Here is a 15,601-nt window from a genome sequence, read left to right as displayed (position 1 = left end):
TAGATTTTGCATTCAGTAGTAGCTGGAATTATGTAACCTTTTTGACGCCATGTTATTTTGGAATTTCAATATAAAACTATTTTAACTGTATTGAACATTTCAGCTAATGTCTGTTCTAATTAAAACAGTTACTTGGATACTTAGAGGGCTAAACCAGCTCCCATTTAAATCAGTAGCAAAACTCCCATAAACTTCAGCAGCAACAGGATCAGACCTTTATTTCTCAGCTTTACTCAATGATACCTTGTGTAAGTGTTTCATTTTCTTTTTTCTTTCTCCCAAGTTTTGATGTGCACAAGAAGTGTCCCCTTTGTGAAGTGATGTTTCCGCCTAACTATGACCAGAGCAAGTTTGAAGAACATGTCGAAAGTCACTGGAAGGTGTGCCCCATGTGCAGTGAGCAGTTCCCTCCTGACTATGATCAGCAAGGCTTTGAAAAGCATGTGCAGACACACTTTGATCAGAGTGTTTTAAATTTTGACTAGATAAGTATAAGTAACTTTTGTTTGGGGTTTTTTGCAGTCAAGCTTATAAAACATCTCCAACAGGCAGTTCACGTATAGAAAAGAGAATGCAGCTTTCATATAACTTAATGCAGATATCTAAATGCTACTTTCAGTATACAATACTCTACAGTGTAATTGGAGTTAAGGTAAATCTTTGGCCTGTCAGCATTTGTCAGGTTAGCCTCTCTTAATCTAATATTCTATAAGAAGAAAACCCACCTTGTATATGTGTCTGTGTTTTTCCCCTGTTTAGTAAAAACGGTAAGGACACAGGGAGAACTTGAACGTGATTGGCCTCAGAAACCAAGTCCAATTTCTTGGTGCTGTTCAGTTATACAGAATGACCGGAGGTTTCTCTTGACCATGATAATTGGAGCATGATTAAATATGAAAACTTAGTGTGTAATAAAAGGATGTTTCTCATAGTAATCTTGTGAAGTATTTCTTTGGATAAATGTTGATTCAAAACATTACATAACTTATCCTATGAAAATATAGTTTTCTAATCTACTTCAGAAATGTAATGTAGTTGCATGTGTTGAGAGACTACATGCTTGCAACAAAAAATTAATTTATGGCAAATACTTTACTTTTACTTATAAAATGTTTGTCTTAGAGGATAACTTTAAATAAAGTACATTTATGCTTTAAGGAAATATTTTTATGAATTGAAAGGAACTGTTATGCTTAAAAAATAATTGTTTAAAAATCACTACCATTCAGTTGCATTTAGTAGAAAATATGTTTTCATACTGAATCAAATAGTGAGTTGTGTTCTTTTTGGACTAGGGTTTTTAAAATCTTTGACCTCTTAATTTTGCACATTCTTTCCAATATGTAACTATCAGTATGTATATCTAAAAACATTTTATATTTAAAGAATTACTTTAAAATATGTACTATATAAAGCAAGAAAGTAATTTGTTCCTTTGGATAAAATAATTTGCTTTTCACCTGTTGTACAGTAGTCTTGTTGCATTAAAGACAAAATTGTTCATGGAGTCTGTGGTGGTCTCTCCCTCCCCCCCTTTCTTTAACCAATTAAAGTAGTAAATTATGTAATTTACTTTTTAAAAAGTGTTGCTTAGCTGGAGTAAGAGATAACTTACTCTCATGAATGCTTATTTGCTGCTTTTTCCAGAAGAGAAGACCTGAACAATTGTGTTGTCAGTAGTTCCCTTTTTCATTTATATGGTCAGTGTTTAATAAGAGATTGGATTTTCCCAACTAAAGCTGGTCGTCATGGACGAATTACATCTGAGTATGCAGCCACTACATCGTCAGTTCTCCATGTTTTCTTTTAAGTCTTCTAATTCTGTTGAGGAAATTAGAATTGAGGAAAACTAGTACTGTCGAGGCTTCTTAGAAAATTTGTACTAAAATCAGTGCTCAGTATTTTGTTACACTACTTATGTGATTCTTATTTACTAGTATATAAAATATATATAAACAGAACACATTTTAAAGATAAAATTATTAGTAAAGGCACAGCAAGTCTTGTTATGGCTGTGTGGGCTATCAAAGTCTGAAAACAACCTCAGAACCCAAGTTTGTCTTGAAGCAGATTCAGGACTGGTAGAACTTTGTCTTGCAAAAATTAAGGTGTCTTCTCTGAGTAGTATCCCAAGGGATGATGTGCTTCAGGTGCACATGCACCTCTTCACCTCTTGATAGGAGATTTTCAATTAGAAGTGTCTGTTTGGCCTGTGCATGCACCCAATGCCTCCTTATGCCAGATACCGATGCAATATAAGGGTGTAAGGATGAACAGTTCTCAGTTTCTTCTCAACTGCCTCAGCCTGAGATGGGCTTGGGTGTTTTGGCTTGGGTGTGTTTTGGCTTTTCTAATATTTCTATAGTGGTTAAGATTGTTTTTATAGTTAGTGTACTTCTAGTTAGATAAGAATTACTCCTCTTTCCCCTTGGGGAGACATTTTTTTTTCCTGGCAGGGCATGCCTGGCTCACCAGGTTTCAAACATTTCCTCTCCTGCTGAGAGACTATACCTGTGAGCAGTGGCCTCTCAAAGTGTCTCTTGCTTGGGGGAGGCCCATGTCTCCCAGAAATGCAACTTATTCCTGGCCCTCATGTCCTGTACAAGGAAAAACAGGGAGATTAAACTGACTGCTAATGATCGAAGTTGGCCTAAAGGAGCGTTCTGAGTCAGGTTAGGAGACAATGCCCCTCCTCCCAGTGCATCTGGCACCGGAGAGATACCTACTCCTTCTACTTCAGTATAGGCTTCCCCTAAGAAAGGGAAGACTTTAGAGGCTTCAAGGAAGGCTTCCAAAAAGAGGAGTGTGAATTCTCACATTAAGGAGCCAGCTCCAAAGAAGTCCAGCTCCCTGGTGAGATTACAGCCTCAGTAAGATTGAGTCGAAGGATTCCTTTTCTAGTAACCATGGGGCCATAAAGTCAGCATGAAGGAGAGGGACAGCTCCAATAAGGCCTCAGCACCTTCTACTGGCAAGGAGGGCAAACAGACAGTTGGGACTGGCACAGTTAAGTTCAGCCCAGCTGTTGGTACCTATGCATTCAGGCCAGCCATCGTTAAGTACCCATGCATGTGGCACCCTCAACATTGAGCAAAGAACAGCACCAGATGCCACTGGGATCTACTTCAGTATGCCTACCATCAGCTTCAGCAAGTGTGGTCTCTGCTACCATGTCAGTACCAATCCCCTATTTGGTATCATAGGAGTTCAGATACACTTAAGGACTTCTTGATAACATACGAACCGGAGTTCCCTTTCCTCCTGCGTACTGAGTGTCTCTCGGTACTGAGACCCTGATCTGCAGACTACTGTACTCTGGTACCACAGAACTCTCCACTGTTTTCTGCAGGTGCTCCTCCTTTGGATGAGATGAAGGAGACTTCCAGTTGGTCTCCTGTTTCTATTTCTGTACAGGGTTCTTCAGCATCTCCCTTTAGGAACACATTATCTGAAAGTCCTAGGGAAGATTGGTTTCATTATCAAGGGTGATTGAACAAACTTTGCATGCTACCCCCACTTTGATATGTGCATATGCGCCTCCCCCCACCCAAAGGTCACTGGGACCATCTGATAAGGAGACAGAGTTGTACAGCCCTCTCTGCCCCACCCCACCCCACCCTAGGAGGAGATATTTCAGGAACAAGGAGGCCACCACTCAAACATCTATTTCATACTCCTCTCCAGATGAGGTGGTTATGCCTCCACCACCATCCATGGCTGATGGTTGCTGGTGATTTCAAGACCTCATAAAGAAGATAGCTGATAGTCTTAATTCTTTTTGACAAGGATTCACAGCACAAACTGGTGTATGTCTTGCAGTCGGCAACAACCTCCAGGGTGGTGTTACCCATCAATGGGACGCTTTTAGATCCAGCTAAGATGGTGTGGCAGACACCTGCGACTAGTCTGCTCACATGTAAATGGGCAGATAAGTATTATGATCCCCTTTCTTTTTGTTCTCACACACTCCACCTCACTCCCTGATGGTAGATGTGGTAAATGAGAGGCGTAGGATAGCACTTCTCTAAGTCTACCCCCATGACAAAGATCAGAAAAGGTAAAAGGCCTATTTGTGAGCAACCCTGCAATTCAGATCACAAATTATCAGGTAATCATGGCCAAATATAAAAGTTTATAAATAACAGATTCATGGCTTTTATTGAACATCTGCCACACGAACACACAGAGCAGTTCTAGCCCACAATCTCAGGCCATCTGGTGGCCAGAACTGCTCTTGAAGCATCCTTAGATGTTATGGACACTGCTGCCAGGGACATGCCCTGTGCATAACCACCACCACAGACATCATGGCTCCATCTCACAGGATGCTAAAAGAAGCATAGAAGAACACTGTGGAGGACCTAGCTTTTGACAGTTGTAAATTATCCTCAGAGACCATGGTTGACTCCTTGCACATGCTAAATGATTCCAGAGCTACTTTATGATCCCTTGGCATATATACACCTACAACTAGCAAAAGGTTTAGTAGGTCACAGAGTGCCCAGAGCTCATGTCCTGCTCAGTTTTCTGGGTTCCATAGTTCTACCGATCCCTTAGAAAAAGACAAAATTTCAGAGTGCCACCCAAGAGCCCTGCATGATTACCTAACCATCTTTGAAGCAACAGATTTGATGGGTTGTTTGAGGGTTCAAATCACTCAAACCTTTGGATTTATAGCTGTGCCCATTAGCCCACCTCCTCCTTTGGAGACTGCCATGCCTGTTTCCAACATGCTTGGAGGCAGATCACTACAGACAAGTGGGTCATAACATCAGGCTATACCATCCATTTTACATCACCCCCTCCCTTCCACCTCCTCTCCCTGTCCCTCTTCAGGGCCCCTCTTACAAACTTTTATTAAGACAAGAAGTGAACTCTCTTCTTTGATTAGGAGCAATAGAGCAGGTTTTTCTCCTCAAAAGGGCAAGGGATTTTACTAAAAGTATTTCCTTGTGCCAAAGAAGGACACATGGTGGAGACTGATCTTAGATCTAAAGCTTCTAAACAAGTTTGTAAAGTCTCAAAAGTTTCAGGAAGGTGGCTCTGGCAGCTATAATTCCTTTTCTAGAGGAGGTGGTTTGGTTTTCAGTGGGCAAGATGCATAATTCCATATAACAATATACCCATCACACAGGAAATAGCTATGCTTCGCTATAGGGCAGGATCATTTCCAATACTGAGTGCTACCCTTCAGCCTTTTCGTGGTCCCAAGGATGTTCTCAAGAGTCTTGGCTTTTTACCTCCAACTAGAAGCAATCCTAGTCTTCCCATATATCAACAACTGGCTACTAAAGGGCCATTCCTACAAAACAGTGCTATCTTCCTCCCAGATGGTCCTTGGTCTGTTCCAGGAGTTGGATCTGCAACTGAATGTAAAAAAAAAAAAAGATACAGTTTACAGGGGCATATTTGCAATCATTGAGAGCCTGAGCCTACCCTCCCTTAGATTGATTTGTAACCTTACTTAGTCTGGTATGGGCAATCCAGGGGAGACCTCAAACCACAATAAGGAATGGTCTTCAGCTCCTGGGAAACATGCCAGCTTGCATCTTTGTGCCCAAATCCACAAGTCCATGTCTCCACTGCTTCAAGGGTTGGCTCAGAATGACCTATTCTCCAGTCAGACACACTTTGGACAGACAGGTGATGGTGAGTCTACAAATGAGGAACTCCTTAGATGGTGGAAGAATCAACTCCATGTCTGTACAGGTGTTCCTTTCTGTCACCCAGCCCATTCAGTGACTTTAACAACAGATGCATCACAGTTGAGGTGGCGAGCCCATATCAATACCCTCACAACTCAGATTTCCTGAAGTGCCCACCTGCACTATTTCCACATCAATTAGGATGACCAGATGTCCCGATTTTATGGGGACAGTCCCGATATTTGGGGCTTTTTCTTATATAGGCTCCTATTACCCCCCCACTCCCTGTTCTAATTTTTCACACTTGCTATCTGGTCAGCCTAACATCAATCCATTGGAGCTCTGGTGTGTCAGGAACACTTGCTTTCATTTTCTATCTTTCCTAAGGGTCATGATGGAAGATTTATTTTGTCTGTTCTGTATTAAGCAGAGAGGCATAAGATCCCCTTTGTGTGTGCTGAAGCCATGAAAATACGGAACTTGTGCATAGCTCATCAGCTCCAGATTTAAGCACTCTACTTCCTAGCTATTCAGAGCACCACAGCCAATATCCTCAGCAGATACTTTTCACAGGATTACAAATGGGAGTTAGATACCCAAGTATACAAAAACAGGAGAAAAGGATGAAGTTGAGTGTATGTGCTGAAAATGGTGTGGCCCAATTATTTATAGGCTACAACAATAAATTGTTTATTCAAATGACAAATTTTATTTGGGAATTAGAGATATATTGTTTTCTTAAACTCAGAGGTGGCATTGTTTTTCAGTTCTGCAGCAAACCACATTGAATTCCATTCATCAAAACATTAATCTACTGAATATTTTACCCCCATCCTTCAGTCCTCCAAAATAAATGGATAAATTGCTGGGAAAAATTAAAATAAAACCAAAATCGAAGGTCCCCTATCCGTAGCATATTCCTAAAATGAGGACTGCCAGAGGTGGATCTCTTAGTCACCCCTAAGAACAGGAAGTGTCCTCTTTTCTGGGTCACCATTACTTGGGAGATGTCTTTCTTCTATTTTGGAAGAAGGATCTGTTCTATGTGTTTCCATCAACATCGCTGATACTAAGAGTGATGAACAAGACAGGATAGAGCTAGAGTTATTCGTGTAGTGCTGACCTGGCTGAGACAAGATTGGTACCCTTACCTGCTTCACCTGGGTGTTCAACTGTTGTTCAAGTTCCCGAATACTCATCATTTCTTGTCAGAAAATGCGGGTCATGTGCTTCACCCCAACCTAGCGGTTCTCTGCCTCAGAACATGGCTCCTCAATGGTTCATTGGTTTAGAATCTTCCTGCTCTACAGAAGTACAACAGGTGTTATTGAATAGTAGAAAGATCAACCAGCGCTACTTACTTGCAGAAATGAAAGATTCTTCCATTGGTATTGTCGTTGATGCCATCCTTTCAGTCATCCTGGATTATCTGTGGGAGCTAAAGAAAGTGGGGTTATCAGTACCATTAAGGTCCATTTGGCCACAAATCAGCCTTTCATCCTCCAGTAGTATTCTCTATATTTGCTCATCTGGTGTCGTCTATGTTTATTAAGGGTTCAGGGCATCTCTACTCATAGATTAGAAATCCTATCTTGACCTGGGACCTCAACCTAGTACTCAGTTAACTTATGAGACCTCTGAAACAATGGCAGCCTGTTCTTTGTTGCATTTATCTATGAAGACGGCCCTTTTAGTAACCATCACATCGATCCATAGTATTGGGGAGATTGGAGCCTTAAAGGCAGATTCCTCCTTTATGATGTTCTTTAAGGACAAGGTCTCTTTACATCCACACCCAAAACTCTTACCTATGGTTCTATCAGAGTTCTACCTTAATCACTCCATTCATCTACCAGTTTTTTTCCCGAAGCTAGAGTTTTCTCCATAGGAATCCTGTTTACATACCTTGGATGTAAGAAGGGCATTGGTCTTCTATTTAACTAGGACCAAGGAATTTAGGAAATCGCCTAGGCTCTTCATTTCTTTTGCAGATAGATCCACGGGGTCTTCAATCTCTGCTCAATAGCCATGTATTATCACTTGTTATAATACTGCAGGTGATCATCTCCACCCACCAACAGGTGATAGCACATTCACCCAGATCACAGGCAACATCTACAGCATTACTGAAGAATGTACCAATATTTGAAATATGTAGGACCTTTTATGGGCTTCAGTATGTATGTTTTCAAAACATTACACCCTGATCGTTGCTGTCAGATCTGATGTGGCACTTGGTTCTGCAGTATTATCTTCAGTTCTGGACTCTATTCCAAAGCTCCCTACTCTATCTAGGGCTACTAAGTGGAAGTCGCCTGGAGTGGAGCACCCATACGGATGCTACTCAAAGAAGAAGAGGAACTTATTCGCGCTGTGCAGTAACTGCAGTTTTTTGAGATGTGTCCCCCTTATGGGTGCTCCACTACGCACCCTCCTCTATCTCTGCTTCAGCTTGTTCCTTAGTTCCTTCTTCACACAAATGTCCCCTCAGGAACAATCTGAAGCAGGGCCACAGACAGGATGAAACCGCCACAGCATGTTCCTATTTAACCTTTCAAATCCTCAGACAATTATCCATTATCTCAAAATCATGCCTCCATCCCCAAAGACCACCTAAGCTGGGCTGCTTTGCACCAACAGGGGATATGAATATGCACACTTTACCTGGCCAGTCTTGAATCTCTGAATAAAGATGTCATTATTGAACAGTCTCAGAAGAATTCACTTTTTTTTTAAAAAATGTTGAAGAGAGTGTTTTGTGTGGGGAAACAACAGGAAGAAAGCTGTTGGCTACAACTAAAAACTGGCACATCTTGAAAATCTTGATTTAGCTTTTATTAAGGATAGTTTGTAGCATTCCACAGAATTTGACAACTAAACAGGTTGCCCGAACGTTCTGGTGCATTTGGTTTTAATTATTACACTGAGAAACTGCCAAAAAAGGAAATGAATATTGGATAAAAATACTATCAGTCTGCATATCAAACTGATCACTCTTAAAGATAATGAAGTAATAATGAAGCATTCATATTTGTTTTGGGTCAGAGGCAGTTTATTTTAAATGTGATTTGATTTACATTTATAAGCAGCTTTCTTGACAGGAATTTTGATTCATTAAGTTGCCTTCAGTTCTAAAACAAACCTCTGTCACTTTCAAACTTAATGTACTTTGTCCCCAACAAAACATATGAAAATATAATTTAAAGCACACTTTTCACAGACACAGTACAATACATTCACTATACACAGTATAACAAAATAGTCCCATCTTTACCTGTTTAATAATACTGTCACAATGAATAGGTAAATAGAAACTGGAATTTCATTTTCATAGTTGAAAGGAATTTACATGCAATAACTTTTTATGACTGTTTAGCTGTTAAACTAACTTAACCAGCCTATAGTTTCTTGCACTAGAGCAGAGCCAAATGATACTTGCTGTCCTGATCTGCTGTCAAAACAGTTCAGAAGGTAGAAAGTAGCCAAATGAGATCTTTAATACACCAACGAGTTGATTCTCATGTCTGGATCATTTAAACTGAACGGACAACACTGTCTCCTCTTCAGGCTTTGAGGCAATGATTTGTTTAAATGGGGGTTTTGCAAATGCTTCTTTAAAACCTCATTATGAGGGATTCAGTAGCTGGTTAACAGAAAATTGTCATCCTTTCAAAGTTCATTTTTAATGTTTTAGAAAAACGGAGAGGTCTGTTTCCCATTTGTCTGAACTTTCGTGCAAAATACAAGGAAGAGAGGAAAGTTACTTACTACATTTCAAAACGCTTAATTTGTTTTCATGGGAAATAGGTCTGAATTTTTATAGGTTTTTTTAATCTAAGCTTCAAAGAATAGCACTTGTGAGAGAAGAATGCTCAAGGCATTATGGTATTGTAAGCAATATATGTTCAGGTATGGTCCAGACAAGTCATTTCACAATGGCTCTTGTTTCAAGTCAATCTTTGACACTGGCTGCAAGAAGCACTTCATCTTCAGTAAGGCTCATGTCATATTTCAGCAAAGTGATTTGTAAAGCTAAACAGACATTTCCAAGTGGAATGGAGTGATCTACAATAAGAGGCAAAAAATATACAAAGAAAATTTCAAAATATAATGAACGTGAAGGAGGGTCACTAGAAATTTCTGTAACACAAATAACATCCCTCCTTAAACGAAGCTTAGAATTTTTAATTTTTATTTGCAACCACAGGCATAAGTTAGTACTGTAGTTGCAAGAATTGGCAACGCATAAAACATTAAATCTGTTGGCAACAGAGAACTACAAAGTGCTTTAAAACTTCATCTGAGATGAAGATAGAATTGTTTCTCTCTCACACACAAATTTGCACTTAAGTATTTCGAAGTGTCTTTCTAACAGTAGATTTCAGGAGAAAATATTTAGTTGGCCTGGGATCTTGGTCCTCAAAAGTTTGATGGGCATGAACTTAATACATCATCTTGTATAAAAACAAAGTAATAATCCTAACACTAAAGGTGATTGTTTACTAGTTCAAATGGCAAGATTTTCAGCATTTCAAAAGGGAAAAAAGAATTTGCAAGATAATATAAAATACAGCAAGCACACCTTTTTATGTATGTTATTTAAGTATGAAAATATTTTTAGCATATTATGTTAAACATTCTTTCTTATTTATATTTCCAATACCTAAAAGACTTGCTACACCATCGATAACTCCATTATGTAAGGCATGTTAACCAGTTTGACAATGGTGGTATTGTTTTGGTTTTACACACACACACGAACGGATGTGTTGAAAATCTTCAACCACATTACAATCTTGAAACGATGTCAGTGCCAAGCTTTCCTCTCCACGCCCCTAATTAACACTGCAGTACAACTAAATATGCAACACCCCCTAAGTTTTGATTTGGGGAAAGTGTTCTGAAAGTGTTCTAAGCTTTTTTAGCACCTTATATCAAAGTAATGAAAATGGGTATGATGATTACAAGTGCAAATGTACAAAATCATTAACTCTACAAAGATACATCATTCCAAAATTACAGAAAAATTTAAAGCATGCATTTCATTTTTTTAAAGGGTTGCTGAATGCTTCCCCTGAAAAAGGTGGCTGTTTTCAAAATCAGCAACTGCTGGTGAGGATTTCTTGGCACATTTGTGACCAGCATGTTATTGCTGCATCTTCCTGATAATCTCAGCAGACACTGGGGGATGGAAATTGATTGTGTGGTGCCGCAAGCCCTGAGCTGTCTTGTAACTCTTTCCACAACGACATTTGAATGGTTTGCGTACACGGATCTGTGTTCTGTGGCCATTCTTGGCATGGTACTTTATACCGTTCACATTCTGTGGGTGAAAGAGTGAAATATTGGTTGTCATACATGGGCTAACATAATGGCTTGGCTTCCTGATATAAAAACCGGAATTGACTATTAACCTTGTTGTGACAAAATTGCATAATTATTAGTAACTGTCTCTAGGTGTTGGCTACAGTACAAATACGCCCTCCCTTCTAATGCATTCAAGACATGACTAAGAGCTCGGGCCCTAAGAAGGCATAGTCTGCAAACTAGGGCATACAATTTTAATGGGTCAAACTTACCTTAGTAACCTATCACTAAATGGTTAACCTTTTTAAAATTAGTATGTGGTATGCTAGAAAGAGGAGGTTACTTACCTGTAATCGGAGGTTCTTTGGGATGTGTGGTCCCTATTTGTATTCCAAACATGAGTGCACATGCATGCCATGCACTGGAAGTTTTCAGTGGCCGTGTTCACTGACCTGCACACATGTCATATGTTGCCCTGTACTCCAGGCAAGGTTATAACAGGCCTTAGTCATCCTCTTACTGCTGAATCAGGCTATCTGTCCACAGCCCTGGGAGGTATAGCCATTGGCAGGATGGCATGGTCCACGGTCACGTCTTTGGCTGCCCCTTTGTCAATGCCATAGTGGAGGGGTTCTCAAACTGGGGGTCATGACCCCTTGGAGGGTTGCAAGATTATTCTGTGGGGGTGGGGGTCACAAGCTGTCAGCTTCCATCCCCAAACCCCACATCGCCTCCAGCATTTATAATAGTGGTAAATATAAAGAAGTGTTTTTAATTTATAAAGGAGGTTGCACTCAGAGGCGTGCTGTATGAAAGGGGTCACCAGTACAAAAGTTTGAGAACTACTGCTGTAGTGGGTGGAGAAGGTGTGTACAGAGTGCCAGGTCGCCACTTGGCAGATGTCGTACCATGGGGCATCTGCCAGGAAGCTGGAGGTGGTAGCTTGGGCCCTTGTGGAGTGGGCTGTAATTCTGCCAGTTGGTGTGGCATTGGACTGTGCATGTGGTATCGGACTCCATGATGCAAGTAGAGATCTACTTGGATATGCACTATGAGGAGGGGGCTTGGCCCCTAGACCTCTCCGTAGTGGCAATGAAAAGACATGGAGAGGTGTGGGCCCTGTCTAGGTAGAATGTGAATGCGGAGCAGACACCCAAGGAGTGCAGGGTCTTGTCTGTGGGAGGGGCATGCGATTTAGGGTGTAAGTCCAAGAGATGGATGGATTGGTTGAGGTAGAACTCTGAGACCACTTTTGAGAGAAACTTACAGTGAAGACTTAACGAGACCATGTCCTTATGGAAGACCGTATATTTGGGGGGGAGGGAGGAGTGTCAGCCATCATGGCCACCAGTTTGCCACCGAGTGGAGGTGATGGCTACAAGGAAGAAGACCTTCATGGATAAGCGTGAGAGAGCATGTGACCAGGGACTCAAAGGGAGGTCTGATGAGGGCAGAGAGCACAAGAGTGAAGGTCCAAGGAGGGGCAAGTTTCAGAACCAGGGGAAAGCTGTTTGTCAGCTCTTTCAGAAATTGGATGGTGGTAGGGTAAGTAAACACCAAGTGGCCATCCACCAACGGGAGCGAGATGTACTTGAGGGAAATGGTGGTGTGCCCAGGAGGTGAAACGCTTCCATTTTGCTGTGTAGCACACTAGAGTGGAAGCTCATATGCTGTGCATAAGTATGGGGGGAGCAGGCATTGTCTTGGTGCGATCCCCATTCAAAAACCAGGCCATCATTCGAAGCGGGTCTCAGCTGTCAGAGAGGATCTGAATGTGTTGGCTGTGGATAAGAGGCAGGAATGTGTGTCAGGTTAAGCGGACTGCCTGCAGCTCGAGGATATTGATGTGCATGTGTGCCTCGCGATGAGTTCAAGCCCCTTGTGCAGCACAGCCATCAAGGTGGACTCCCCAACCAGCCAGGGAGGCATCTGTGGTAAGGGTGGTCATGGGCCCAGAGGTGGTGAATGGGGTGCCTTGCAGCATCGGTCCACCAAGTGAGAGAAGTGCAGACTGGCTGTGGGACAGTGTCCAGATGGTTGATGTGGGGCCTGCAGACTGAAGGGGGCCAGAGTTGTAGACAGTGAATGTAGGTATGTGGCATCACATGGGGTGCAGGCCATGTGGCAGAGAGAGCAGCGCACTGTGGTGTGTGAGGTATGATCATTACATGGGCTGTCAGGGTGGCAAAATGTTCCACCAAGGAGAAGGCTCAAGCTGTCACTGAATCTAAGCGTACCCCGATTAAATGGATTGTCTGTGTCCGGAACAGCATGGACTTCTCCTCATTGACACAGACATCTAGAGAGGCGAGGATGGGTGATGTCGTTTTGGCGAGGGTTGTTGCCACCAAGAGCCAGTTGTCCAAGTAAGGAAACACACACAGAATACCCCAGGCATTGTAGTTGGGCTGTGACCACCGCTGTGAAGACTCATGGGGCCATGGCAATACCAAAGGGGAGAACTCTGAAGTGGTAGTGGTTGTCACCCACACGGAAGCAAAGGACCTTGTGGTGGACTGGATGGATATCGATATGGAAGCACGTGTCCTTCATGTCAAGGGCTGCAAACCATACCCCCTGGGGAAAGGAGGTGATGATGGATGCGAGCGTCATTATATGGAACGTGGTGATGATGAAGTTGTTAAGAAAGCAGAGATCGAGGACAGGATGGAGACCTCCTCCCTTCTTTGGGATGAGAAAAGTACAGGGAGTAGAAACTCTTACCGATGAAGAAGGAAGGCATGGGTTCAATTGCACCTTTCATTAGGAGAGTATCTGCCTCACAGTGCATGAGGTTGCGATGAGAGAGACTTCCAGGGGGCGGGGGGGGGAGGGGAAGAAGAGGGAAGGTAAGGAACTCGATAGAATAGCCATGTCTCACCATCTCCAATACTAATGATCTGTGGTGATCTTGCCCCAGTGGTGGGCAAATAGGGCAAGATGGGCCCCAAAAGCGGTAAGGGGGGCTGGAGACAGTGATAATGGGGGCTTGCCAAAACTGGGCCTTTGATTGATGTCATGGTACGGCAGAGTAGGTGACAGAGGCTGACGGTTGTGGATGCTGTGATCTGGGGTGCTGTCGGGTGGGGTCCTGATACAGGGTGTACGTGGGCTGGTACGGTGCATAGGGGCATGGTCAGAAGGGTGACTTCTGTTGCTTCTGTAAATTCCTGAAGATGCGAGAGTCATTTTTGACTCCAAGGAGTATAGGGACTCATCTGTCTTTGCCGAGAACAACTTGTCCTTGTCAAAGGTGAGGTACTAGATGGTGGTCTGGATTTCCCTCGGGAAGCCGGAGAACTGCAGTCAGGCCTCCTTTTGCATGCCTATGCCTGTGGCCAGGGAGCGGGGGGATGTGTCTGCCACATCTATCACTGCTTGGAGGCTAACCTTGGCTGTCAAGTGACCTTCCTCCACCAGGGCTTGGAAACGCTGTTGCTTGTCCTGCAGGAGATGCTCCAAGAACTCTACTAGCTTGGCATAGTTTTAAAATCATAGTTTGCTAGCAGAGCCTGGTAGTTTGATATGCAGAATTGCAGGGCTGCAGAGGAGTAAACCATGCATCCTAGGAGCTCTAGGTGCTTTGCCGCCCTATCTGGAGGAGTGGAGGTGTGTGAGTGCTGCCTAGCCTGTTCCACTGCTGTGTGTGCCACCAGCGAAATGGGGAGGAGTCAGGGGAAGAAAATCAGCCCCTTTGGATGGCTGTGAGGGCGCAGGACACTGGTGTGTGCCAGACCGCCCGTGCAGTTTGAAGGATGGCTTTGTTTATGGGAAATGCAATGCAGGACGGCCCCCTAGGCTGGAGGATGTCTAAGAGCTGATGCTGTTGGTCCTGGACTTCTTCCAATGGGATGCCCAAATTCAGTGTCACCTTTTGCAGCAGCTCCTGGTATTAGTGGTGGTCATCAGGAGCAGGGCTGGCTCTACGTTTTTTGCCGCCCCAAGCAGCAAAACAAAAAAAACCCTGCCGAATATGCCACCGCCGAGAGAACAGGAAGATCAGAGGGAGCTGCCGCTGCCGGCGAGACCCAAGCCAGAAGAGTCGCCACCGAATTGCTGCCGGGGCTGCTGCTGGAGCGCTGCCCCAAGAACGGCAGGAGTGCCGCCCCTTCAGCAGCACCACCGCAGGCACCAGCTTGCTTAGGCACCAGCTGGTGCCTAGAGCCGGCCCTGATCAGGAGGCGAGAGGACCAGGGGAATCAGTGCTTCGTCCAGACAGGAGGCTGTTGTCGGGACTGGCTCCCTTGTGGTCTCTGTCTCCAGGTCCGAGCTGGACGGTTCTGGTGAAGGGGCCCAGATGGAAGGGTGCAAGGCATAAGAAGACTAATATGGGTTGTGGTAAGCATCCCATGTTGGCCAGTGTGCCCATGGGGTCTAGTCCTGGGGATACTGCAGGCCCCAAGAGTACACATACCAATGCAGCGGGGTTGGAGCATACCTTGCCTGGTGTGATGGCCATGCCCAGGAGTCCAAGCTATGCCTGGGGACTGGGGAGAATGATGATTCCTTCGCTGAAAAGCCTTTGGAGTCCAAAGAGATCTCGGATGGTGGCAGCTGTCAATGAAGGCGGTCCTGCAATCATGGGGTGTGGTCTCCAGCCCAGGAAGAGCAGTGCATCTGTTGGTATGGGGGGCTGCGAAGCCGAAAGC

At 43.4% G+C, this 15,601-nt stretch overlaps 2 protein-coding genes across 8 annotated transcripts in view; one reads left to right on the top strand and one right to left on the bottom strand.

Annotated features, from left to right (window-relative positions):
* The window catches only part of TAX1BP1 (Tax1 binding protein 1), a 98,107-nt gene extending 88,776 nt beyond the window's left edge, over nucleotides 1-9,331 (top strand). For all 5 annotated transcript variants that reach the window (XM_073333618.2, XM_073333619.2, XM_073333617.2 and 2 more), the window contains one exon: nucleotides 284-9,331. In XM_073333618.2, coding sequence (XP_073189719.1) covers nucleotides 284-485 — 202 coding nt within the window. In that variant the 3' untranslated portion in view covers nucleotides 486-9,331. The remainder of the gene's footprint in view (nucleotides 1-283) is intronic.
* JAZF1 (JAZF zinc finger 1) overlaps nucleotides 8,531-15,601 on the bottom strand; it is a 285,557-nt gene continuing 278,486 nt past the window's right edge. For 2 of the 3 annotated variants that reach the window (XM_073333625.2, XM_073333624.2), the window contains exon 5: nucleotides 8,531-10,968. In XM_073333625.2, coding sequence (XP_073189726.1) covers nucleotides 10,792-10,968 — 177 coding nt within the window. In that variant the 3' untranslated portion in view covers nucleotides 8,531-10,791. The remainder of the gene's footprint in view (nucleotides 10,969-15,601) is intronic. The other variant, XM_073333623.2, reaches the window with a different exon arrangement.

The sequence above is a fragment of the Lepidochelys kempii genome, chromosome 2 (assembly GCF_965140285.1).
Source record: "Lepidochelys kempii isolate rLepKem1 chromosome 2, rLepKem1.hap1, whole genome shotgun sequence".
Taxonomy (NCBI): Eukaryota; Metazoa; Chordata; order Testudines; family Cheloniidae; genus Lepidochelys; species Lepidochelys kempii.
Note: the sequence above shows the minus strand (reverse complement) of the source record. Positions and strands in the feature narration are given on the sequence as shown.